The 24,252-nt window shown below is 42.3% G+C and overlaps 1 protein-coding gene across 2 annotated transcripts; it reads right to left on the bottom strand.

Annotated features, from left to right (window-relative positions):
- Positions 1-568: 568 nt before the first annotated feature.
- Positions 569-19,832, bottom strand: LOC111982260 (atlastin-2). 2 transcript variants are annotated; one of them, XM_024013803.1, is made up of 14 exons: positions 19,722-19,832; positions 11,248-11,522; positions 8,894-9,028; positions 8,505-8,609; positions 8,094-8,144; positions 7,453-7,509; positions 7,140-7,232; positions 6,658-6,796; positions 5,986-6,113; positions 5,434-5,490; positions 4,824-4,895; positions 3,021-3,452; positions 2,373-2,387; positions 569-2,260 (listed from the first exon to the last, which is right to left on the bottom strand). In XM_024013803.1, the coding sequence occupies exons 1-14, from the start codon at positions 19,792-19,794 to the stop codon at positions 2,150-2,152; spliced, it is 1,743 nt and encodes a 580-aa protein (XP_023869571.1). In that variant the 5' UTR covers positions 19,795-19,832; the 3' UTR covers positions 569-2,149. The 2 variants fall into 2 exon arrangements, with proteins under 2 accessions (XP_023869571.1, XP_023869572.1); XM_024013804.1 differs by lacking the exon at positions 2,373-2,387.
- Positions 19,833-24,252: the final 4,420 nt, after the last annotated feature.

The following is a 24,252-nucleotide window of genomic DNA, read 5'->3' as shown; positions in this document are numbered from 1 at the left end:
GTATAGGTGTTGTGAAGACACCAATGGCTGTGTGAACATTGCATATCAGTTATTCCAACCATTGTCAAATGCATYGCTTAATTGTACAGCCTGAATGTCAGTGTTGTGGAAGCTACTCTGAATATATAGTTTCCCAAGCTACCAATTACTTCACACTGGGAGAAGTTAAGCTACCATTACGAAAAATACAGTTCTGGAAMGAGTAGTTCACTACATCCAAACTACTGCTTGATAAATGATCTAAATCTGACACTTCTACACATTGCAAGAACGAGTCATTCTGGAATTTAGGCTATTAAAACGGTTTCAAATTAGAATTAGGCAGATCTGATGTCAAAAAAGGTAATCACCTACTTCACCCATATTTTATTTCCTTTTTGCAAAAGAAATTGTGTACTTCCAGTAATTAGCAAAAMAAGTTCTTAAAACACTAAAGATTTGAATTTAGTTCAGCTACTGCAAAATGTAGTTAAATTACTAGTTGAACTACATGTAGTTCACTACCCCAACACTGCTGAATGTGTACGGGGGGCCCTCGGTCTGTACAAACGGACCAAGCAAGCATTACTTCATATACTGTGGTATTGTTTTAATCTTGTATTGAAAAATAAATTAACGAAATAACTTTAACTGCAACAGAAGACAAATTAAGTTAACAAACATTTGTCAGCAGGGGTGGAATTGCAGTGCTCAATGTAGATTACTTTACAAATGTGTATAAAAAATAATTTATTGGACATACACAAATCACAAAATCATTCATTTAAATACAGTAAACTGCACAGTGGCCTACCACAAAACCATTGTTCTTCCAGCTACAAAAAAGGTATAGAAAACGTATTTATATATGTATATTTCGTACACATGCCCCATTTTGGATGAGTAACAAAACAAAAAAAACTGTACAAAACAGCACATTGGTGGTAATGGTCTGGAGGGAATAATTGCAATAGAATAACAAGTCTAATACTAGAATAGAAATATACCAAATGATTCATCTTAAGAGCAACTGGTTGAGAGATGTGAGGGGAGGGTGATGCTGAACTGATAAGCAGGCTACAACTAGCTATACCTCRATCGGTGTGTAACTGTAGTGTCTCAAAACAGCAACGACAAGTGTTAGTGAAATAGAGCAGTGGTTGTTCTTACATTGATTGATATCCATTCACTCGGACAAGTGGGAAGGAAAACGAGAAAGCTCTTACAGAGAAGACGAGTAAATTGTGGTTTAAACAGACCTCTAAATGCTGCCTGTCCCAGACAACCACAAACTATTGAGCTGAAAAACGTCCCACTTAAATAAACTGCCACAAAATGTCCTGTCACTAACAATAATCCGTTTCCATGAGGGGGGGAGGTGGATCTCACAAGACATCCAATCAGCCGTCTGATCAAGGAWAAAGAGGCGGGCTCATCCTTCCCCGCACTGCCAACCGCTCGTAATGCCACCTTCTCATTGGGTGCCCGAGTTAAGTGACGAGCGGCTATGACCAATTACAGAGGGTAAAGCTGTAAACTTTGGTTATACGGGCAGGTTGGCAATGTTAGTGTGGGAAGCGGACGTCGGTCACTCATTTACTCTAACTTGGCGTGTTGCGACACCTGCTCGCTCAGACGAGCAGAGACTGTTGACCACACTCAGCCTAATGTTATCCTCCATATAGTGATCGCCCAGAGGCTTCAACACCTGGGGAGAGAGACAAGAGTGGTGGGAAAGACAAAAGGAGGAGAGGGGGTGACGTCAGATGAAAGGAAGGGGGGGGAGAAGGAGAATAAAACCAACTGGAGGTGGAGAGAAAGGAGCAAGGAAAGCAAGCTTAATTTGTTCGTTAGTACATTCATCCATACCAAAAATGGAAACCGTGGCAGCTAATCATGCACACACGTGATAAAACTTAAGCACCCAATGTCACCCCTACCCACCCTTAACCCCACAATCCCCTCAACATGTAATGAGAAAACAAATCAACCATGAAAGTGCCAACCTGTATTCTACATTTGTGGTGAGAACCAGGTATAAAATTCAGTTTTTAAAGTCTAAACCAGCATGGCATGGGGACCATGAGCTATCAAAAAAGAAAACATTTATATATAGTCCTAAAAATGGACACTGGAAACCAAGCGARGGGGGGGGGGRRACCGGCAGGTGCTAGTTTTTCTTCTTGACATTGTTGTTGGAGGCCAGTCTCGTTCTCTGGGACGTTATCAAGGAATCCAACGGGACTCGACTCCTCGCCACCTCAAAGAGTTTGGAAAATATCTGAAAACAAGGCAAGGGAAGTATTGTGGCCGTGTTAATGACATTAGTAGTGACGTATTTTTGCCTCCAAAATGACAAAAGATGGAGCCTTTAAACACTCCGTCCACCTCACCTTTCGTGGAGTCCTCTGTGCCAAGCACAAAGTAAAAAGAAAAGATGGAATACTAATTAGTGGGGATAGTAGTGAGAGGCGTCCCAATTCCCTACCCTCCTACCAAAGTGTGCACTTGCACCCTCCCTCAGATTTAACAATGGTTGAAACTCCCTTCAGGCAACGCTTACACTAATACATTTATTTTAAGTGGCGGGTGCACACTTCTGGAGAAAGGGTAAASAATCAGGGTTCAACCAGAGAGACAAAGGCAGATAAGGAACCACATTTTGGGCTGATAAGGAAATTCTGGTTTGAGAGAGAAAAGAGGTGTTTCGGTGAATCACATTCAGTCACATCCAGATAGGTTAGGAAAAGAACAGGAGAAAGAGGTTGGGAGCAAACACTCTGTGAAAGAGTAAGCAGGAGGGGGGACATGGGGTGAGACAGGGAAAGAAAAGGGAAGAGAGTGAGGGGGTARAAAGGAAAAGAGCGAAAGGGAGCAGGGGGAAAAAATGAGGTATACATTAAAAGGGAGATGAGAGGCGTAGAAATAGAAGTGAGTGAAAGAGCCCAAGCAAAAGAGAAACAGGACATGCATAATAGTCTGATCAAGAGACGTGCCGCAGGCATTTCTTCCCCCCCAACCTCCACTCCCGGATCACCCACCTGCTCCCACAGGGTCTCGGCCACCTGGTCGATGACGCTGCCCACCTCGCGGAACTCGCCGGAATACTTCACATAGGCCCATAGGCAGAGTGCAGCCAGTGCCACGCCCATAATGAGATTACACACCATGGCCACTGTGTTGATACCCAGAAAGCCTGTGACCAGCGACGCCACGTACATGGCGAACATGACGGCGAAGAGCGTGGCTGGCGTGCGTGCCGCGTAGAAGATGTTCTTGCCATCGTTGTGCTTGATGAAGTTCGTGAAGGCCTCATCCAGCTCTGCTTCAAGCTGCTCCTGGTAGCACCGGCAGAAGTCCTCGCCGCCCATTTTCTTGACCGAGCGGAAGTGGTTGACCGCCACCTGCCGCAGGTTCGCGTGGCCGCGCTCCAGTTGATCGGGGGCCATGTAGGGCTTGTCGCCTCCGCACACCTGGGAGAAAGGGGAGTTCGCTATGAGGGACATACATACTGCAACTCATTTACTTATTGAATATTCAGTGTCTTATAAGCCCATATGGGCTGGGCATCTGACAGATGCAAGAACATTTTATAGCAATCATACAGACATTTCCGGTCGCAAATCAACCCCTAGCCTTAAGTCTAGACATCTCTTTGCCCCTCAGATCTGGGAGAACTATACTGAACAAAATATAAAACACAACTATACTGAACAAAATATTAAACACAACAGGTAAAGTGTTGGTTACATGAGCTGAAATAAAAGATCCAAGAAATGTTCCATACAAAGCTTATTTCACTCAAATTTGTTTACATCCCTGTTAGTGAGCAGTTCTCCATTACCAAGATAATCCATCCACCTGACAGGTGTGGCATATCAAGAAGCTGATTAAACAGCATGATCATTACACAGGTGCAACTTGTGTTGGGAACAATACAAGGCCACTAAACTGTGCAGTTGTGTCACAACCATGCCACAGATGTCTCAAGTTTTAGGGAGCGTGCAATTGGCATACTGACTGCAGGAATGTCCACCAGAGCTGTTAACAGAGAATGTCATGTTTATTTCTCTACCATAAGCAGCCTCKTGTYGTTTTAGAGAATTTGGCAGTACGGTCAAGCCCCACAATCGCAGACGACGCGTAACCACGACAGCCCAGGACCTCCACATCCGGCTTCCTCACCTGCGGGATCGTCTGAGACCAGCCACCCAAACAGCTGATGAAACTGAGGAGTATTTCTGTCTGTAATAAAGCCCTTGTAGGGAAAAACTAAATTCTGATTGGCAGTGCCTAGCTCCCCAGTGAGGGGGGCTTATGCCCTCCCAGGCCCACCCATGGCTGCGCCCCTGCCCAGTCATGTGAAATCCACAGATTAGGGCCTAAAGAATTTATTTAAATGAACCGATTACCTTAATAAACTGTAACTCCGTAAAATCATTGAAAATGTTGCGTTTATATTTTTGTTCAGTATAGAGCAATACAGAAGAAACAATGTAAATGTGAACATCTAGCACACCAGACTACAAAGTGGTGCTATACACGGGGTTAAATCAACAAAATCCTTTCAGATCTACAAGGAGTCATCACATATCTCGATGTAGGCGCTAGGACTTTGCGGAGCGCAAAAACAGAGCTATTTACAGAGTTTATTTAGACCCGTCTAATTAAGATATTAGGTGGTTAAATGGACAACAAAAAAAGCTTTACAACTGAATCAATCTCGAGTATAATGTAGCTGGTAACATGCCACAACTCATCTGCACAGATGTAAACGCTTCGACTGCKTTTATTAGTCAGACGCTAAATTGGATGCTTAAAACTGAAAGTAACTGTTCAATTACCTGCTCCATGCCTTTGTTGTAAATGTCTTTTGCTCCTGCAACCGCTGCCAGGTTGTTGGCTTCTGCTGTTGCCTAGGTGACAGTGGAAGAAAGCAGAGGGGAAAACGCAGCCGTCCTGAAATTAGCTTCATTTGGTGCATCAACGGTATACATGAAATTCTACTCAAGTTTTAAAGAGGCTATATGGAATACGTGTTTATATGGAACACGCCTCTGGGGGTGCTCGAGCCCAACAGGCCCTCTAAACAGAAAATATTGGTCAGAAAGGGACACACCTCCCCACGCCCATGAGTAAAAGCATATGTTGTTTGCTAATCGCTCATTGACCAGGTAACAAACAGTATCATAAGGTCTAAAAGGCTTTGGGACGCAACGAATGTTCATGCTACACAATACATTTGGTCAACGACAAGTGAAAACACGAGCATGCTTCAGGGTTGTATTTACAAGAACATTTTGCAACAGAGGGACGAAACAAGCTTTTAATTGGACAAATTCAGGCAGTACCTCCCAGCTTTACACCAGTATCAAACTATTCTACTCCATTTCGTAACACAATCCAGTTATTTGTTAGGGGAATGCATCATTGACCATCTGGAGAGTTAACTACCTGTAACATTGACTTGGGATGAGGTAGCTCCTCCCCTTGGTATATTTTCATGTATGCCTGTGCCGGAAAAAGAAAAACACAAGCAACATTTTTTCAGAAGAAGAAAAGTTATTAAAGAGGAAAGGTATAAGAGGAAAAATAGTATATAAAAAGGAGAGGTATATCGTAAATCATATTTTATTGGTCACATATTTAGCAGATGTTATTGCGGGTGTAGCGAAATGCTTGTGTTCCTAGCGCCAACAGTGCAGTAGTATCGAACAATGCACACAAATCTTAACGTGAAAGAACGGAATTAAGATAAATATTAGAACGAGCAATGTCAAAGTGGCATTGACTAGAATACAGTATAGACATATAAAATGAGTAAACATTAAAGTGACCAGTGGTTCCATGTCYATGTACACGRGGCAGCATCCTCGAAGGTGCAGGGTTGAGGAACCAGGTGGTAGCCGGCTAGTGACAGCGACTAAGTTCAGGGCACTGGGTGGAGGCCCGGCTAATGATGGCAAGGTATAAGCTCAGAAGGAATGTTTGAAACGATCGACTTACTTTGAAATACTGTACAAGGTCTCGGCACGTCACTTTGGATCCTCCGATTTCTTTCTCCACCAAGTTCTTCGGGGACAACAAGATTGGCACTAGGTTGACTAGCTCAGTCTTGAAATCTTCATCAATATCTAGAGGGAGAGAYAAGTGGGAAATGCATTTCTTTATTAAAAAAAGGTCTGTTGACATTTCCCTTTTAAACCAGTGAAAAATTAACCAACCGTCATCTGACCTTAAATGCAACTATAAAGGCCAACACGTTATAACTTTGAAAGATTACCGTTGCAAGTCTACAGTGAACCATGTCCCCTAGGCACACCTGGAGGAGATGATTGGATACATATAGCATTATGGTAATTGCTTCACCTTACCTTCTGATTGCCTTGGTAGAAATCGGACCATAGTGCTTAGACCTATCCAATCGCTTCAGACCTACAGGAGTGCCTTGAGGTAGGGGCTGGTTTATTTGGAATTGACAGAGTTGGCTAAGGGGTACTTTGACTAAAGCCTGTTTTAGCATGGGCAGCGCCATGAACTGTCAACACACTCTGAAGTAGAAGAGGAAATTGACTATTTTAAAATAGAGACAGCCCTCAATGGCACTGTTCATGCTCTCGGAGATAGGTGTGCAATCTTTCCACAAGGGTAATAGAGCAACCTTCTCCTATAGCGTACCTGTGAGCCTGCCATCAAAGTTGGGGTTGGTGGCCACCTTGAGGCCGGGGTGGGGCAGGAGGAAGCAGCCGATGTTAGAGAAGCAGGAGTGGATGTGCTTCCTGACATTCTGCAGCTCCTCGTGCTGGTTCTGTTTCACCTGCACACAGTGGAGAGACCCTTGTTTATTCAAGTAAATGGTTGGACAAATATTTGTTTGAATTAGCCCCGCCTCAGATCGGTTTGTGCCAAAACCCCGATGAAGGCAGCGTAGCTGTCAAGAGTGTTGGCATCTATTACATTTATTCCTTCAGAACCCAAGTRTGCAGCTTTTCTTATCCATGTGCTGTACAGCCTAGGAGTTGGCAAGACTGCGCAAAAAAACAGGCTGTTTGAACAGTGGATGCATAATTTAGAACGTGTGTAAGTGCTTTAGTTCCTGAAATGTCAGAGAAGTCTGATTTTCTTAAAACAAATAATGGAGCAAGTGAAAAAATGCGTACTTGTAATCTCTTCTCCAGGAAACTCTTCCCTCCGTCCAAGCCATAGGGATGCTCGTAAGGGTAGCTCCAGTCTCTTATAAGAAACATTAAAGTCTGTTGTGGAAGGCAATTAAGGAATAAATATTAAACAAGATACTATWGGACTATAGACTTCTCACAAAGTGTCAAGTAATGGCAGCCATATTGAAATAAGACTAGAGATGCCTATTAGCACCATCTCAATTACTTACAAATCTCCTCTTCATTATTATCCAACGAGAAATGCGTTGCAGGCCATTCATTCAGGAAAGGCAGCAGAAAAATGTGACAATACCTGAAAGGGTTTCTCATAGATCTCTTCCAAGGCCAGCCTTCCATATTCGGTAAAGAGCTAGGTAGGGAAAAACAAAAGTCAGCTATAAACCAGAGTAATACTCCACGTCCTCGTCGAAAAGGTCAACAGTCAGTCAAACAATCTATTAATAACAACGAGAAGTCTTGCAGCTGACTTGCCGTCTAATAGGACAGTGATGTCAATAACACGCCTCATTTAAGAGCCTTCTGTTGAGTAGGTTTTAGAGAGGCTATATATAACTTTTGCTTCTAGGGGTGTTCGAGCCAAAAGGGGTCCCCTGTAGTCAAATTTTAAGCCAATTTGAAGTTCATTTAGCAATTAAAAACATCCATTGTGTATCTTTAACAAGGGAGGAAGCAGCTATACACTTCCATACAAGTGCTCTACTTATGACCCACTAAGTACAATAGTTCCAAATGCATGGTTGATAATCAAAAGGAATATCATGTAGACATTTCCCCCTGGAGGACTATGATATAACATCAAAGTCAAGATCCTTTTCAAGTTACAGCATCTGTTCGTGGAGCTCAATGTCCAAAGCTCATGGCCAAAGCAGTGTTGAAGATTGCAAGTCCCCCATCCAAAACAATCCAAACACGCGCGTGCACACACACACACACCTGGAGATGTTGAAGGTCATCTTCTTGCACATTCTGAGACAAGTTGTAAACCTAACACGGGTGACAAATCATCAAAACATCAATAACCTGTACTAAAGTCCAGAGATCACACTTTCAATCAATGTTTTGCATGAATTGAAAAGTTGGTATGGGGAGGAGGAAAGTTGGGTATTCAGTCAGTCTAGAACTAGCACATGACAATACAACTTCATAAACTGTCTATTTAACATAACATAACATAAGTCTCAGGAAATGGTCTAATTTTTCAAGTCCTCAATCCTGATACTTACTGGCGAAAGGGGTATAGCAAGAGTGGCATTCCTCATCCAAACAGCCTATAGTCACCCAGTTCCCTACGATAGTGAATACCTGAATATAAAGGGTACACAACACTGAGGGGGAGCGTCATACCTGTACAGAGCTGGTCATGGTGCTCAACGCAAACAGTGTCGCACAATCTTTGATGGTTGATTGGCTGTCGAAAGCCCCCTGTGTGTCGATTAGAAGAACAGCAACCTTTCAGAGAAAGGATAAATCAATTACAAAGTTATATTCTTCACCAATCAAGGGGTATTAAATCAGTTGAAATAACCAATGGACAACTGGAAATTTGAAATTGTGTCTTTAAAAGGGACATTGCACTCCAAAATCAAGCCGTTTGATATGGACTCATCTTGATCGTTTTAGTGGTCTGAAAATATCAGAAACTTTGCTTTTGGAGAGCAATGTCTTAAAAACAATTCAACATTAGTTGGGAGAAAATGTGCGCCCATCCAAGGGACAATCGACTTTGTATTTACCTTGCTCCCGTCTGGCTTGTCCACCACAAACACGTCGCTCCAGGCCAGGATGCCCGTGGTCTCCCTCTCGCAGCCCCCCCGCCAGGTGAARCCMGTCAGTGGCTCCTCGTGCCCACCCAGCCAGGAGCAGGATGTCTGAAAGGACAAAGAGGACAAAGCAGGAGATTGAAGATCATATGAGCCATGTAGCTACAGTGCCACAACTCTTGTTGGCTGAAGCAGTCCTCTCAGGCCTTGCTCAGAAACAACCTCTAGCCATTTCCCCTAGACAATTCATGTAAACCTGAAAGGTATAAGCGAGCAATATGGTCAAGCCTATTAGAGGGCAAGAAATACTACAGTACCTGCTTATACCCATCAGATGTATTACAAATATGCATGAAGTGTCTAGKGGATAAGTATTTTTACTTATTGAACTCCTCTAACCCAGACCCTCCTGTTTGTTAGCATACTTGAGTTGCATATTGATGGCGATCCCTGCTCAAACTGAGGGCCACACACAAAAGCAGCCTTTATGCCCGGAATAAAGGGCAGAGTTCTTGCAAAAGCAGGCCACAGTCCCAACCATTGTGCTGCCCAAAAATCAGCTTTAAGCACAGCTCAAATGGATTATGGTCATCCCCCTAAACAAGTTATGAACAGCGAAAGGTAATTAACCGACAAGGGTTTAGCCAGTTGTGGCAGAAATCCTGATAAGTTTACTCTAAGCGTCCGATGAATGGCATGAATGAATTCCTCGCAGCTCTTAACAGTTTGAGGACAATGAAAAGTATGAGGACAATGTTTCCCAACTCAAGATAACTATCATCTCTGGTAAGTTGTGTGATTTCATCTAACAAGTTTGTTTGAAGTCCATCCTTGTAAAATGTTCTAGCAGGGCCAATAGAGTGTCCTGAAAGTCCTACTTGTTCAAAGGACACTCATGTTAGCAGATGTCCCAAAGCACTGCCAAGTAGCCCAACACGGGCAATMTTTTCAATAAGTGCTACTGGATCATTTCACAGCGCAGCTGCAGAAAATAGCTCGTCAATGCGGCGAAATCCCACAGGTCACAAAGCACTCAGACCCACATTAAGTTCACCAGACATGTGACATGAGCCGTGCTACTGTTCTCACAGGGGTTTGACATCAATTTCTCCGGGTCGGGGCAAGTAGACCAGAAGTCTACTGGCTGCCACGTGATTTTCTACTTGGAAATCGACTGACGTCTATCTACTTAGCCAAAAGCATGAGTTTACGTGGTCTCAAAAAACAAAAGAAACACAGGTTAATGTTGAACYCTGCCGCATATTCTACTATGTTCCAGACTGGCGGGTTGAGAGCCAGTGTTTGCATTGCTTTCCTGTGTACTTCCATACCTGGTGGGTCAGAGCATGTGTGTTGTCAGTATAGGCTGCACACTAACACGCCTGTGGCCACTTAAGTGTTTTTAAATTGTATATGCCTTAACGTTAGCTGGACCCCAGGAAGTGTCCTAAATACAAAATACAACTAATTCTACATGTATGCCTATGTGGTCTCTCTTGTAGTATATGTACATATACTACATAAGCCTGTGTGTTCCCTCTCCTGGTTGTAAGTCATGTATAAAAGCCCTTGTTATACAGATCGGCCGGTGTGTAGCTTCACCTACCTTCACATGTATAGTATGACCAGCTTTCATCTAGCCTCACCTTGTTGTACACAGGGCCTAAAATTAACACTGGCCACCTGAAGGTAGATTTTGGCGGGTGAGATATCAATTTCACCAGTCTCGTTGGCAGGTGGTCAGGGCTCCGGTACGAGCATTTCACTCATATGTGAATAACAAATGTCACATTTATAGATAAATGCTGCAGTAGCATATTTCGGTTTTCAAAACCGTTTCGTAGCTGGTAAATGAATCGCAAAAGTCAGAGCTACGAATCCTATAGCCTATCCCAACTAGTGCTGCAACACTGCCTGGCTGGGGGCTGTGCTTGGAATGAAAGTCCACCGACGTGAGACTTTGTCCTTGTGTTTTTGGGCTATTTACATTGTTTTGTTCGCAACCTTTTCAAATGTTTGTTTCAATTGCTAGGGAAGACAAGACAACACAGCTACTAGTCAGACTCAATCTCACAGGCAGAAACAGTTGCATTACCAAGGTAACCTGTGAAAGACTCAGGGTCACAAACATTAAATTAAATAATGTACCACATTACTAGTAATACATTTGTCGTTTTAGAAAGATTACAAAGCATGCACATCTATTTTACTGGGTTTTGTTGGTGTAATTTGAGTAAAAAKAATATTTTAACAGTGGCTGGTGGAGTTCATTTTAGGCCCTGATTGTACATATAGCCTGTACAAGGAACGCCTGTGTATAGCCTCACCTGGTTGTACATRAAGCGCAGCATGAAGTCCAGCAGGAAGGACTTGCCCTTGCGGAAGGCCCCGGCCACCGACACCACCACCACGTTGAGGTCGCGCACATGCTCCTGCAGCAGGATGCGCTCCAGCGCCGCCTCGTCGAGCTCAAAGGCGTGGTCGTCCTCGTGAGCCACAACGATCTGTACCGGCCTGGCCGACAACGCATCTTCCTCCGACAACAGGGCCTTCTCTTCCTCTGGGCTCATCTTATGAGGCACATCCTCCACCCCATGCTCACCTGGGAGASATGTTTAGAATCATTAAAGGGAAGGTCCTCAATTTATAACTTAAAGAGAAGGTCAACCCCCCAAATCAGAGTTTGTTAACAATTTCAAACCTGAAAGTGGTTACTGGTTAGATATAAAGTGGATATTATACACAGATACCTGCATATGCCAACTAGTTCATCCACAATATAAATTCAACTGTGTTACTTTCACTTAATTTTGGGGGCATATTAACCCATTACGCCATCGTTTTCCACTCAACGATGCTAAGACTAATATGTAGCCATGTTAAACCTATCTAGTCTAAACCTTGGGTTAATGGAACAAGGCCAAATCTTGGAACTATAATATCCATTTAAAAATATCATAAAGGCACTCTGCAGTGAACCCAATCAAGATGCCGGGATGTCAAAGATTCTTTTGTTTTCTAAATGTTGAGTGTTAGCTAGCAGCAAGTTGGTGTGTCTGGTTYCCTTTCTGCTTCCTGTTTTTCTACGGTGTGGTTTAGACCAGTAGTCTGTGTCTGAGAGACACCCGCTCTGATCACACCAGTAAGGTCCTTGAAAGAGATGAAAATAATTTTATATGTGGGGACCGTCCCTTCAAACATCAGAAACAGCAGACTGCAGTCATATCAATAATGGGTCCCAGTCATAAGTCACAAGCTTTGATGTCAAAGGTTCTTGACTTCAGACATGKCAGTATGCCAAAGCAACAACATTCAAGTCAAACGATAGGAGAGCAGTAACCATGAGTAGGCCTAAATGACTACCATTAACCTTTTATGGATGCGATTCAATGAACTACAATATATGCTGATATTCTCTGAATAGTTGAGCTGCTCATTGGGTGAAACAGCTGAAAGAATACTGTCTGTACCATACGCTCACTGAGGTGCACAACAGGAAACAAAGTGGCAGGAACTGGGCTGCCAAGTTTGCAGTTTGCGACGGGATAAGAAACAAACAGTGGTTAGAGCGGTTAGAACAAAAACACGTGCACACACACACACCTAGCAGGCAGACTGTGCAGCCCTGCCAGCGCTACATCAGTCGGCCTCCCCGGCCAAATTCTTTCATGAATAAAGTCCGAGGGCTTCTCCCAAGGACAGTCAGCCCATTGGGGGGGACCATAATGAGGGGCACACGCAGCCACCCTCGTCACATTACAGTAGACGACACTGCAGTAATCACCGGCCAGTCAGAACGCAAGACAAATAAATCCCTGTCATGTCAGACTAGACCAGCACAACACGAGCGCGACATTTAAGGGGTCTTGTGCTAATTGCTATGCTAATTTAATAACTTGAGACATCTACACAACAAGCAACTGTTCGCCATGGCCTTGACTGACCATGATGACTTATGGGGGGGGGGGGGTTTGACCACCATGACCGAACCCTTCGTATAAATAATCAGCCGGGGGGGGGGGGGGGGGGATGAGGACGTGGGGGGGGGGGGGGGTTTGACCACCATGACCGAACCCTTCGTATAAATAATCAGCCTTCTGTCTTATAGGACTTAATATGGGCAATAAGGGTGCTTGATTGGGCACCTCAATGGGCATCTATTAGAGTGTTAAACTAAATACAAGTTTCAGACTAGGGCACAGCGGGTAAACATCCGGACAACTCCTAGACAAACCTAAACCTGTACTAAAATGCATGTTCAACGGCGAATCCTGTGGCCGGAAAATGTCCGTAGAGGCATAGGCCTAAACCTAGTGCAGCACCGGATTGGGCATCCACGGCCTTGGAGGGTTCAAAGTGTGTGCAGGTCTTTGTTCTAGCCAGCACTAGCTAAACGCACTGTTAAAGCTGGAATGGAACAAAAGCCCACACACTGCAGCCCCTCATAGAACCATAATCTAGAGTAACAGCCAGAGGATGACCATTCACAATGTCTCCATTTGGCTAGGCTGCATTACAAACTTGAAAGCGTAATCACTAGCCTCCGTCCCGGGCTACTCCACCTTCAGAGTCCTGAAAGGACTGAATGGGTTTAGGCCTACACCATATCTGGCTGGGCAATATGGCTTTCAGATTACAAGGGGAGTTGGACTGAAAAAGGGTTAGCAGAGGGAAGGGAAGGAGATTTAAGATTGATTCGACCCAGTTTTTCATAAAACCGACCCAGTTTTTCATAAAACCGACCCAGTTTTTCATAAAACCGACCCAGTTTTTCATTAAACTGGTGAACCCATTGGTTCTAACAGTAGAACAAACAGCCTATGAGGATAGAAGTGAAGAGGATAGAAGCTCCTTTGGCCAAATTAGCAGCTGGAAGCCAATGCTGCTGGGAGGAGCAAGTGATGAACAATCTGACTAGGATGAGAGCGAGTTCATGGCTCAGGAAGACTTGCTGCATTATTTAGGGCGCTTTGCTCATATACCAACATGTTATCATGCCAAACGTCAGGGGACCAAGCCAAGAGGATGGGTGCGAGTGACTCAAATACCTCTATAAGATGCTTTTTGAGGTCTCCTAGCGGTGCCGTTGAGGAACTACAGCAAGCACACTGGTTTTGTTGGGAACAACGCCAGCATCCCCACCATCACACAATTAGTTGTTTATGCGATCCAAAAACAGCTCATAATAAATCACAATTTGGTTCAGGTGGGCATAATTTGATAGCTTGTTCTATTGCCAAGTTATAAAATACGATCTTAGTGTTAGGCTTTCACAGGGCAATTCAGAGAAACCAATCGTAATTTCAGTGTCCATAGAAAGGAGTCATGCGTGCATTAAGTAGTGACTGGGGCAAGAAAAAAAATCTATAGTTAGGGACATTCATTTTGACAAACCATCATATTGCTTTGATAGCGCAAAAATAATACTGCAATATTTGGCTGTACTTGCACCAAAAATCCAGTATTCTTCCTTCGTAGCTTGTTCTCTCAACCAATATGTTGCAATAAAATCGCAATACATACTGTATCGGCACCTGTGACACACCGCCCCAGACCATGACGGACCTTTCACGTCGATCCCGCTCCAGAGTACAGGCCTCGGTGTAACGCTCATTGCTTCGACGATAAACGCGAATCCGACCATCACCCCTGGTGAGACAAACCCGAGACTCGTCAGTGTAGAGCACTTTTTGCCAGTCCTGTCTGGTCCAGCGACGGTGGGTTTGTGCCCATAGGCGACATTGTTGCCGGTGATGTCTGGTGAGGACCTGCCTTACAACAGGCCTACAAGCCCTCAGTCCAGCCGCTCTCAGCCTACTACGGACAGTCTGAGCACCGATGGAGGGAATGTGCGTTCCTGGTGTAACACGGGCAGTTGTTGCCATCCTGTTCCTGTCCCACAGGTGTGATGTTCGGATGTACCGATCCTGTGCAGGTGTTGATACACATGGTCTGCCACTGCGAGGATGATCAGCTGTCCGTCCTGTCTCCCTGTAGAGCCGTCTTAGGCGTSTCACAGTACGGAYATTGCAATTTATTGCCCTGGCCACATCTGCAGTCCTCATGCCTCCTTGCARCATTCCTAATGCCCATTCACACAGATGAGCAGGGACCCTGGGCATCTTTATATTGGTGCTTTTCAGAGTCAGTACAAAGGCCTCTTTCGTGTCCTAAGTTTTCATAACTGTGACCTTAATTGCCTACCGTCTGTAAACTGTTAGTGTCTTAACAACCRTTTCACAGGTGCATGTTAATTAATTGTTTATGGTTCATTGAACAAGCATGGGAAACMGTGTTTAAACCCTTTACAATGAAGATCTGTGAAGTTATTTGGATTTTTATGAATTATCTTTGAAAGACAGGGTCCTGAAAAAGGGATATGTATTTTTTTGCTGACTTTAGATACAAAGGATCCGATATGATACAAGAACGAGAMGTTTAAGTTTGAAATGATTCGGTGCGATTCGGTTTGATTAGAGAAAAAAAAAAAAGAGGTAATGGATGCAATCGATGTTGCATGAACAAATTTTCCATTCTTAAAAAAAAGAAAGAAAATGTGCTGCTGATGGAGCTCATGAGCTGAATCTGTGAGCTGACGTGTGTATAAATGATGTAGGTCTATGGCGTGTTTGTGTCGTGAATTATAAACTGGGTGGTTTGAACCCTGAATTTTGTTTGGCTGAAAGCCATGGTATATAAGACCGTATACCACGGGTATGACAAAACATTTTGTTTTACTGATTAAGATGGTAACCAGTTCATAATAACAGTAAGGTACCTCAGGGGTTTGCGGTATATGGCCAATATACCACAGCRGCGGTGTCCAGTCACTCTGTATTGCGTTGTGCATAAGAACAGCCCTTAGCCGTGGTATATTGGCAATATACCACACCTCCTCAGGGTTTATTGCTTAATTATGGAGTATGAACCATGTAGGCACCTGATCAGAGCCATAAAGGAGATTAGGCATCTACCACTATCAGATTGCAGCAATTTAGCCAGTTTTTTGTTGCTCCACTCTGAAATCACCCCCCACTAATTAACTTGKCATTTTTGCAGATTAAGTGTTTTAGCTAGTAATGTATGAATATTTAACATTTACARATGAGCTATGACATAGCCAATGAATATATAGCACAACTTTGGATTTCTCCCCATCTCAAAATCAAATGGTTTTGACCGTTTGGAAGTTTAGTGAGCTTCTTTTCTCCTACTTTGGCCATGCAGTTTCCCTCGCAAAATGATGACTGTCTTAGTTATGAAATTGTCAACCTTACCCTGTATWTCTAAAAATGACCTTATACACTGATTGTCTAACGCAAAACTAACACAAACTATTGCTGATTGTGAACCTGAACAATCGAAAAAATAAATTAAAATGTTAAGCCCCGTTCAACAAGTAGCCTATAGCAGATTAGAGTTGTCTACATTAGCTTACTTTTATTTCGGGAAAAAACATTTTCAACAGAGCATAGATAACAATAACCTAGCAACTTACATAGGTTGTCACTAATAAAGCCTAACATTGCACAAGCCATTTCAGCATTTAAAATMTGAAGATGTGCATGATCAGGAACAGGCCGCCTACCGCACGTTGGTCAGTGCGCAAAACTGGGCACAGTTTGACTAGGCTACTGATACTCCCTGGGGTTGTTTGRCATGCAAAATGACTTTTAGATCAATGACTCTCAGTTACATGCTTAGTTCGATACTGAAGGAGAGGACGCATCGGTTGTCACAAAACATGGTCTTTTGGGGAGGTATACAAGTAATATGTGCAGCAAAAAGTGAATCGTTGATTCGTAACGTTTCAAAACGATTTTCTGACCGATGCGTGCTACATTTGTATCTGTTTGGGACCGATGCAGTCTTAGCTTAAACATTTGAATCGGGACCGATCCCCATCAGTGAATCATAACAATGACTCTCAGTTACATGCTTAGTTCGATACTGAGTGGGGACTGTTTTTTGAGCCTCGGAAGCGTACCTCATCAAGCCCTTTACCCAAAGGGCATCAATCAAAAAGCATCAACACTAGAAAGAGTTGTCAAGGTGGGGGAAAATTACAGGAGGGATACAGTGGTGGCAGTAAACTCTAGGCTGCTGCGTGAATAGTGAACAGCGGTCGTGACAAATCTGAGAAATCGATACTCGAATGCCATGAATATGAAGCAAGATATTGGGCAAGATGTGATCTATAACCTGCATGACATCAGAAATAAAAAATAATCGAGGCTAGAGTTCAATGGCATTTCAGACGTGCTGGCATGCCTCCCTGCCTACAGTCTAGACTCTAGAGGAATCAGCCATTCTTAATAGGTTAGTGCTATGCGGGATTCTTGGGACATCCCTAAACACTAACCTTACCCATTTTAAATGTAAGCGTCAATGGGGTAGGAACRTTAATCTGTTAAAATCATGCCATAGGTCAAATGGAGCTAACCTAGGCTTTTTATAACCTAGGCCCTGCAATGTTGTTCACTTAGGCCAATGTTCTCTTGCTCACTTATCAGCACTGTTCAGATGCATGCGCAGATATCAGTGTAGGCTGAAGTTGCACATAGACATTGCTCTCGGGTCAGTTTGGTATTTTTCTTACTAATCGTTAAGGTCAGGATTGTGAGAGGGGAAGCTGATCCTAGTCACCATCCTAGAGCCAGAGATCCCTTGCGTCAGCAGTTGTCCACAGACAGCTGTGTCACATATGATAGGAGGATACCTGGACTCACTGGAACTCAATTTATTGCTAGTCAGTTGGCAGTCTAAGCACAAATTAAAGCATACTCAGTTTGTCATTACTGCAGGGGAGGTATGTTGGTTGCGAGAGCAAGCTATGCTAAATGGCTGCTCCAACTAAGCTAGCACATAAAATGTTAGCCAAGAGGTGCAAAAGCTTGGCCTAGGTCTTAAGGGAAAACATTTAATTGGATAGCCAGACAGTAGCCTCACACTTTAGAAACAGGAGATGGGCTCCTGCCCTATGGTCCATCCTGGCTCGAGCTCCGGACAASGCTTAGCCTACTTCTTAGACGGAGGCAAAAGATCCCAATAATAGCTTTCCTTTTACAAATTTGCCATCCTCTTAATCTCCCRTGCTTGGATGGATGGTCATACGCAGTTCTCTCCTTGTATGGGAACATTTTTATTCCTAACAATTCCAAGAAGTTTTAATTCCTACACCTCTGACCTTGCCTCATTTCAAGAACTTCAAATGATGTCCAAATTAGCAGAACCAACTTAAAGGAATACTTCAGGATTTCAGCAACGAGGCCCTTAATCTACTTCCCCAGAGTCAGATAAACTTGTGGATACCATATATTTTAATGTAATTTTATATTCGTTTGAAGGAAGTTGTTAACATTAGCGCATTGACTGGAAGTCTATGGGTATCTGTAGCCAATGCTGGTTAGCATTGGCTSACAAAACTACCACTAGCTTCTTTGTACTGTACACAAAAATGGTATCCACAAGTTCATCGGACTCTGCGGAAGTAGATAAAGGGCCTCATTACCAAAATCCCAGAGTATCCATTTAAAACATGAGCTCAAGCTCACATCCCCCTCAACTCAAGCCATTCCTACAACCCACTATGCAATCCCGTGGTATGACTGACTAGGTCAATGTTCAAAAACACACCATGTGAGATAACCCTAGACTTGTGCATCAATGCAGCAGGGCTAGGTAAGGTTACAGGAACAAATGCTGCAAGTAAACAAACTTGATCTCTAGGGCTTAGTGGAAGCAGTTCAAGTGCAATGGCCTACTTCCATGCAGTCAGTATTGAAACAGTTACTGATATAGTMGTTGGCAAGCTAAGGTATCAAGTATGCACAGAGTATGCACAGTATTCCAACATTGATGGTCAAATGCCTAGGCAAACTAGCTAGCTAATCCTTTTGAGGGGTTGTGTAAGAGAGTAGATAAGACCAGCTACTACAGCAGCTAACTAACGTCTAGCTGGCCAAATTAATTCCAAGTAAGCAAGGCTACTAGCTAGTTAGCTATTATGTTTGCAGTAGACTAACGTTAGAGCATAGGTTCCTTGGCCGCGTTAACGTTACCTTCTAACAAACCTCTAACTGGTTAGATAGCTAGCCAACTAAAATACCTAGCTAGTTACACAAAACACATGTCATTCATGTCATCATGTACTTAGTCAGATCATTCATTTAAAACTAACGTTAGCCAATAATACTAGCTARCTAGCAGTCTAAAACGTTTACAAACTCACGCTAGCTAGCTACCAATAGCTATCGAACAATGACATTGACACTTGAAGATTGCYATTAGCTTTGACATAAGGTGGATCATGCCTTCACATACGGTACCAGTGTTGGCTAATGGGGCAAGGCATAGTGGTAGTTCGCTAGATGGCGAAAAAACGAAGATTATCTGGATTTACTAAAATAAGYAAGACAATGTCAGCCAGATAAATTAGCTAGTTAGCATTACAAAAAGGAACAGTCAGTACCCAGTTTATTGTGTAGTGCTAACTTATTATTCCCAGCTAGGTAGGCTTTGACTTTGTGGACGGAAACATTTGGGTTGTCATAATATTTAGTTTCAGTCACAACCAATCAAGACGTTAATTTTAATTCAACATTTTCTTCCCAAAATTGAAAAGGTATGTTGAGTAGGAAACGAATAATGGGATGGATGCTCTGCACTGGAACTCGATAGCATTCCCTCGTCCATGATACCGTTAKCTCAGAATGAAACAGGGTTATTATCGTCAATCCCACAAAACAACCTAATTATATTTATGTTTAGATATCATTTACAAACTAAGGATAAATAATACCTTCGTCGAAAGTGCTGTTTTCGCTATTTTGCTGAGAGTAATGCCGATGCTTCAACCCGCTCTCCTCCGCCATCTTGACCCGTTCAAAATAATCAAATTCAGCTGACGTAAAAAAAAATAAAAAAAACTCCCCTTGTCTCTTTATCAAGTTCAGACGACGTGGGTTTTCCGCAGGGTCCTAAATGAATTAATGGAAGACGTAGGAACATTGTTTGTACTTTGATTGAAAGCCTCAACCTTCTGACTGATTTTTGTTTTGATTATTATGGTCTTATACTGGGCATTGTTCTTGCCATGCAGATACACACACACAAATGCCTAAATAACATTTTGTCTTTAAATATGTTGAATTTATTCAACATCTTTATTGAACATCATTTTTTATRTTCTATTTGATATTTAGAGATATAGGGTTGAGTTGTCCATGTGAAGTTTATGCATKTTACAGTTGATGTTCCAGTTACTGAACCATGTAGATTGTACCATTTTTGTAAATAGTTAGAACAAAATGATGACCATTTTCCCCCCACAAAATATATAGACAGACTACGGAACGTAAAATAAAAATATACAGAAATATTTCAACTCCATGTCACTTATCACCAACTCCACAGTTGGACTGAAAGAGAAATAGACCCAGCTCAGTATAATCCATTATTAGCCTTCAAAACAAGTGCAAGCACATGTGAACCAATAGAACAACCTAAAGCATCATATTTATATAACTAGGCTACATTCATCTTCATCCCCTTAACTGTGGTACATAAAGCAAAGCAAGCAGGGGATTTTAATGTTATGTTTCACGCTTCACTGAGTGTACACGTTAAAACAGCCAATGAAGTAAAGATTGACTCAGTGGTCTTCCCATATTGATCCAACATGTTCTCTATCCTTTTTTTGTCAGATCTAAATAGTTGATTAATTGATTAAAGCCTACAAACATGTTTTTCAGTCCCAAACAAAGTCCCAAACGTGCATCTTCGTGGACCCTTGTTAGTTTGTGGTACGAGCTAAATGGAGCATGCCATGTGATGCAAATAAGTGGTGTTAGGAAAAGTCCTTGCAAATGCACTGGCCATTTCACTATCAAAGCACTCAGACCTTTTATATAGAAGTCAATGAGTACATTTACATGCACACTAATAATTGAAACACCTGGTTCTCTGAGAAATCTTTCGAATTATTAGGACATGTAAACAGTTTAATCGGGGTTCCAGCGGTGTATTTAATCTGCGCATGTGCCAACAGCGGGTAGCGCAAGTTTCCCACTGTATGCGGAAGTGAAGTGAGTTCGGAAAAACTGAATGTATGCATCTTATAAATAGTTTTCACATACACACTTTATATGTACGAACTCAGAATCAAATGGTCTTCGTAAAAATATGGTCACTGTGGTAGAACGTTTATTTGGATTGGCGATTATCTGCATTCATCAAAAGTCAGTAGCCTGATTTCAGATGTGTCCATGTAAACAGGATTATTAGGGAAGTGGTTCTTCTTGCAAAGCATGTAAACGTCGAYACAAGCTATTATATTAACCGGACTTTCCATCACAAAAATCGCATTGTGTGCATGTAACTGTGCACGATGAGTCTGATCGCCTCTTAGGGGTCGGTCGAATTTTACACAATTATTACCACGAGGAAAATGGGGGAGGGTCGTGCTTTTTCAGTTTCACTCAGGGGAAGGGTTTAATATATATTTTCATCCATGTGAGGGTCATGCAATTTGTAATCGATTAAATGTTAGCATTTGTCAGCATTTTGGAATGACGTATTGCATTTAACTATGTGTAACTTTGGTGTACAACCCTGCTCTCTCGCTCTCTCACTCATTATTTCTCTTTGCTGAACCTGGCTGGGTGGGCATTTCAATTGTGCCTTTCCATTGGCTGTTCGACCAGTCCCTCTTTGCACTTGGCCTATCCAGCACATGGGCATGTAGAGTATCTGGCGAATAAAATAACGCTTWTAGTGATGATGTACGGAGCTAGCGCGCAACAGAAATGCTGCGTTCAAAACAACTGGGAACTCTGAAATCTCTGACTTCCGACTTCAGTGCTTTCAAGACAACTAAGAACTCGGGAAACAATCATCTTCACAATAATTAAAGGGTTTCTTACAGTCTCTGGAGTAAAACATTGGAGTAAAACAAGCTTATATTTTGGTTCTCATGGAGTGTGACTGTTGAACTAAGCTCATGAGACATTTATAATTTCTAAGTTATATTCTTAAAGATCAATGGATATATATATACACTACCGGTCAAAAGTTTTAGAACACCTACGCATTCAAGGGTTTTTCTTTATTTTTACTATTTTCTACATTGTAGAATAATAGTGAAGACATCAAAACTATGAAATAACACATATGGAGTCATGTAGTAACCAAAAAAGTGTTAAAAGAATCAAAATATATTTTATCACCCTTTGCCATGATGACAGCTTTGCACACTCTTGGCATTCTCTCAACCAGCTTCATGAGGTAGTCACCTGGAATGCATTTCAATTAGGTGTGCCTTCTTAAAAGTGAATTTGTGGAATTTCTTTTCTTCTTAATACGTTTGAGCCAATCAGTTGTGTTGTGGTATACAGAAAATGTTATACAGGTGTGCCTTCTTAAAAGTGAATTTGTGGAATTTCTTTCCTTCTTAATGCGTTTGAGCCAATCAGTTGTGTTGTGGTATACAGAAGATGGTATACAGGGGTGGTATACAGAAGGTAGCCCTATTTGGTAAAAGACCAAGTCCATATTATGGTAAGAACAGCTCAAATAAGCAAAGAGAAATGACAGTCCATCATTACTTTAAGACATGAAGGTCAGTCAACACGGAAAATGTCAAGAACTTTAAAGTTTCTTCAAGTGCAGTCGCAAAAACCATCAAGCGCTATGATGAAACAGGCTCTCAAAGGAAGACCCAGAGTTACCTCTGCTGCAGAGGATAAGTTCATTAGAGTTACCAGCCTCAGAAATTGCCACCCAAATAAATTCTTCACAGAGTTCAAGTAACAGACACATCTCAACATCAACTGTTCAGAGGGCTTTGGCCCAGCCCCTGACTCACACAATTTATGTAATATACAGTTTTTATTTTTATTATTAATCAGTTACCCAATCAAGGTAGGGCTCCCCAGTTACCCACGTGTGCCCCCTACCTCCTCTACTTCCCCCATCTGACGAAAAGCTGGCTCCTGAATCCTCCTGTGGTTGACAGTTGCAGTAAAAAAAATGTGAAATATATATATATTACATTTATAATGTATACTGTATATATTTAGTGTATATTCTTTTACACTTTTTTTGCTGTCTCTTGGGCGCCCACGGGCCTGAGCCCAGGGGCTTCAGCCCCGATAAGCCCCAACATTAATCCAGCCCTGCTCACTTGATAATAATAATACTTTCCTCATTGCACTGTGTTGTTGTAGCCTAGGTAGAAAATGTTACTGTCTAAAAATGTAGGCTAATCAATAGTGGAGCTTGCGTGCCCGTCTTCTGCAGAGCGCAGCTTGGAGGAATGCTCAGATCCAACTTTTTTTCTTGCACGTTGACAGGTAAATATTTATAGCCCGTAATATTTAGCTAATGAGTGGCCTAATATCTAGCAAATATTTCGGTTCATCAGCTACACAACTCTAGCCTCTCTCTTCAAATCAAATTGTATTTGTCACATGCGTCGAATATAACAGGTATAACAACCTTACAGTGAAATGCTAACAAACAAGCCCTTAACCAACAATGCAGTTTTAAGAAAAATACCCCCAAAAAAGAAATAAAAATAACAAATAATTAAAGAGCAGCAGTAAAATAACWATAGCGAGGCTACAGTTGAAGTCGGAAGTTTACATACACTTAGGTTGGAGTCATTAAAACGCATTTTTCAACCACTCCGCAAATATATTGTTAACAAACTATAGTTTTGGCAAGTCGGTTAGGACATCTACTTCGTGCACGACACAAGTAATTTTTCCAACAATTGTTTACAGACAGATTATTTCACTTATAATTCACTGTATCACAATTCTAGTGGGTCAGAATAGTTAACCTCAACATCATCCCAAGTGACTGTGCCTTCAAACAGCTTGGAAAATGACAGAGAAATGATGTTCATGGCTTTAGAAGCTTCTGATAGGCTAATAGACATCATTTGAGTCAATTGGAGGTGACCTGTGATGTATTCCAAGGCCTACCTTCAAACTCAGTGCCTCTTTGCTTGACATCATGGGAAAATCTAAAGAAATCAGCCAAGACCTTAGAACAAAAATTGTAGACCTCCACAAGTTCGGTTCACTGGGAGCAATTTCCACAACACCTGAAGGTACCACGTTCATCTGTACAAACAATAGTACGCAAGTATAACACCATGGAACCACGCAGCCGTCATAACGCTCAGGAAGGAGACGCATTCTGTCTCCTAGAGATGAACGTACTTTGGTGCGAAAAGTGCAAATCAATTCCAGAACAGCAAAAACTTGTGTGAAGATGCTGGAGGAAACGGGTACAAAGATAAGCTATATCCACAGAAAACGAGTCCT

Source organism: Salvelinus sp. IW2-2015, linkage group LG21 (assembly GCF_002910315.2).
Source record: "Salvelinus sp. IW2-2015 linkage group LG21, ASM291031v2, whole genome shotgun sequence".
NCBI classification, from domain to species: domain Eukaryota; kingdom Metazoa; phylum Chordata; class Actinopteri; order Salmoniformes; family Salmonidae; genus Salvelinus; species Salvelinus sp. IW2-2015.
This window is presented reverse-complemented; position numbering and strand designations above follow the sequence as displayed.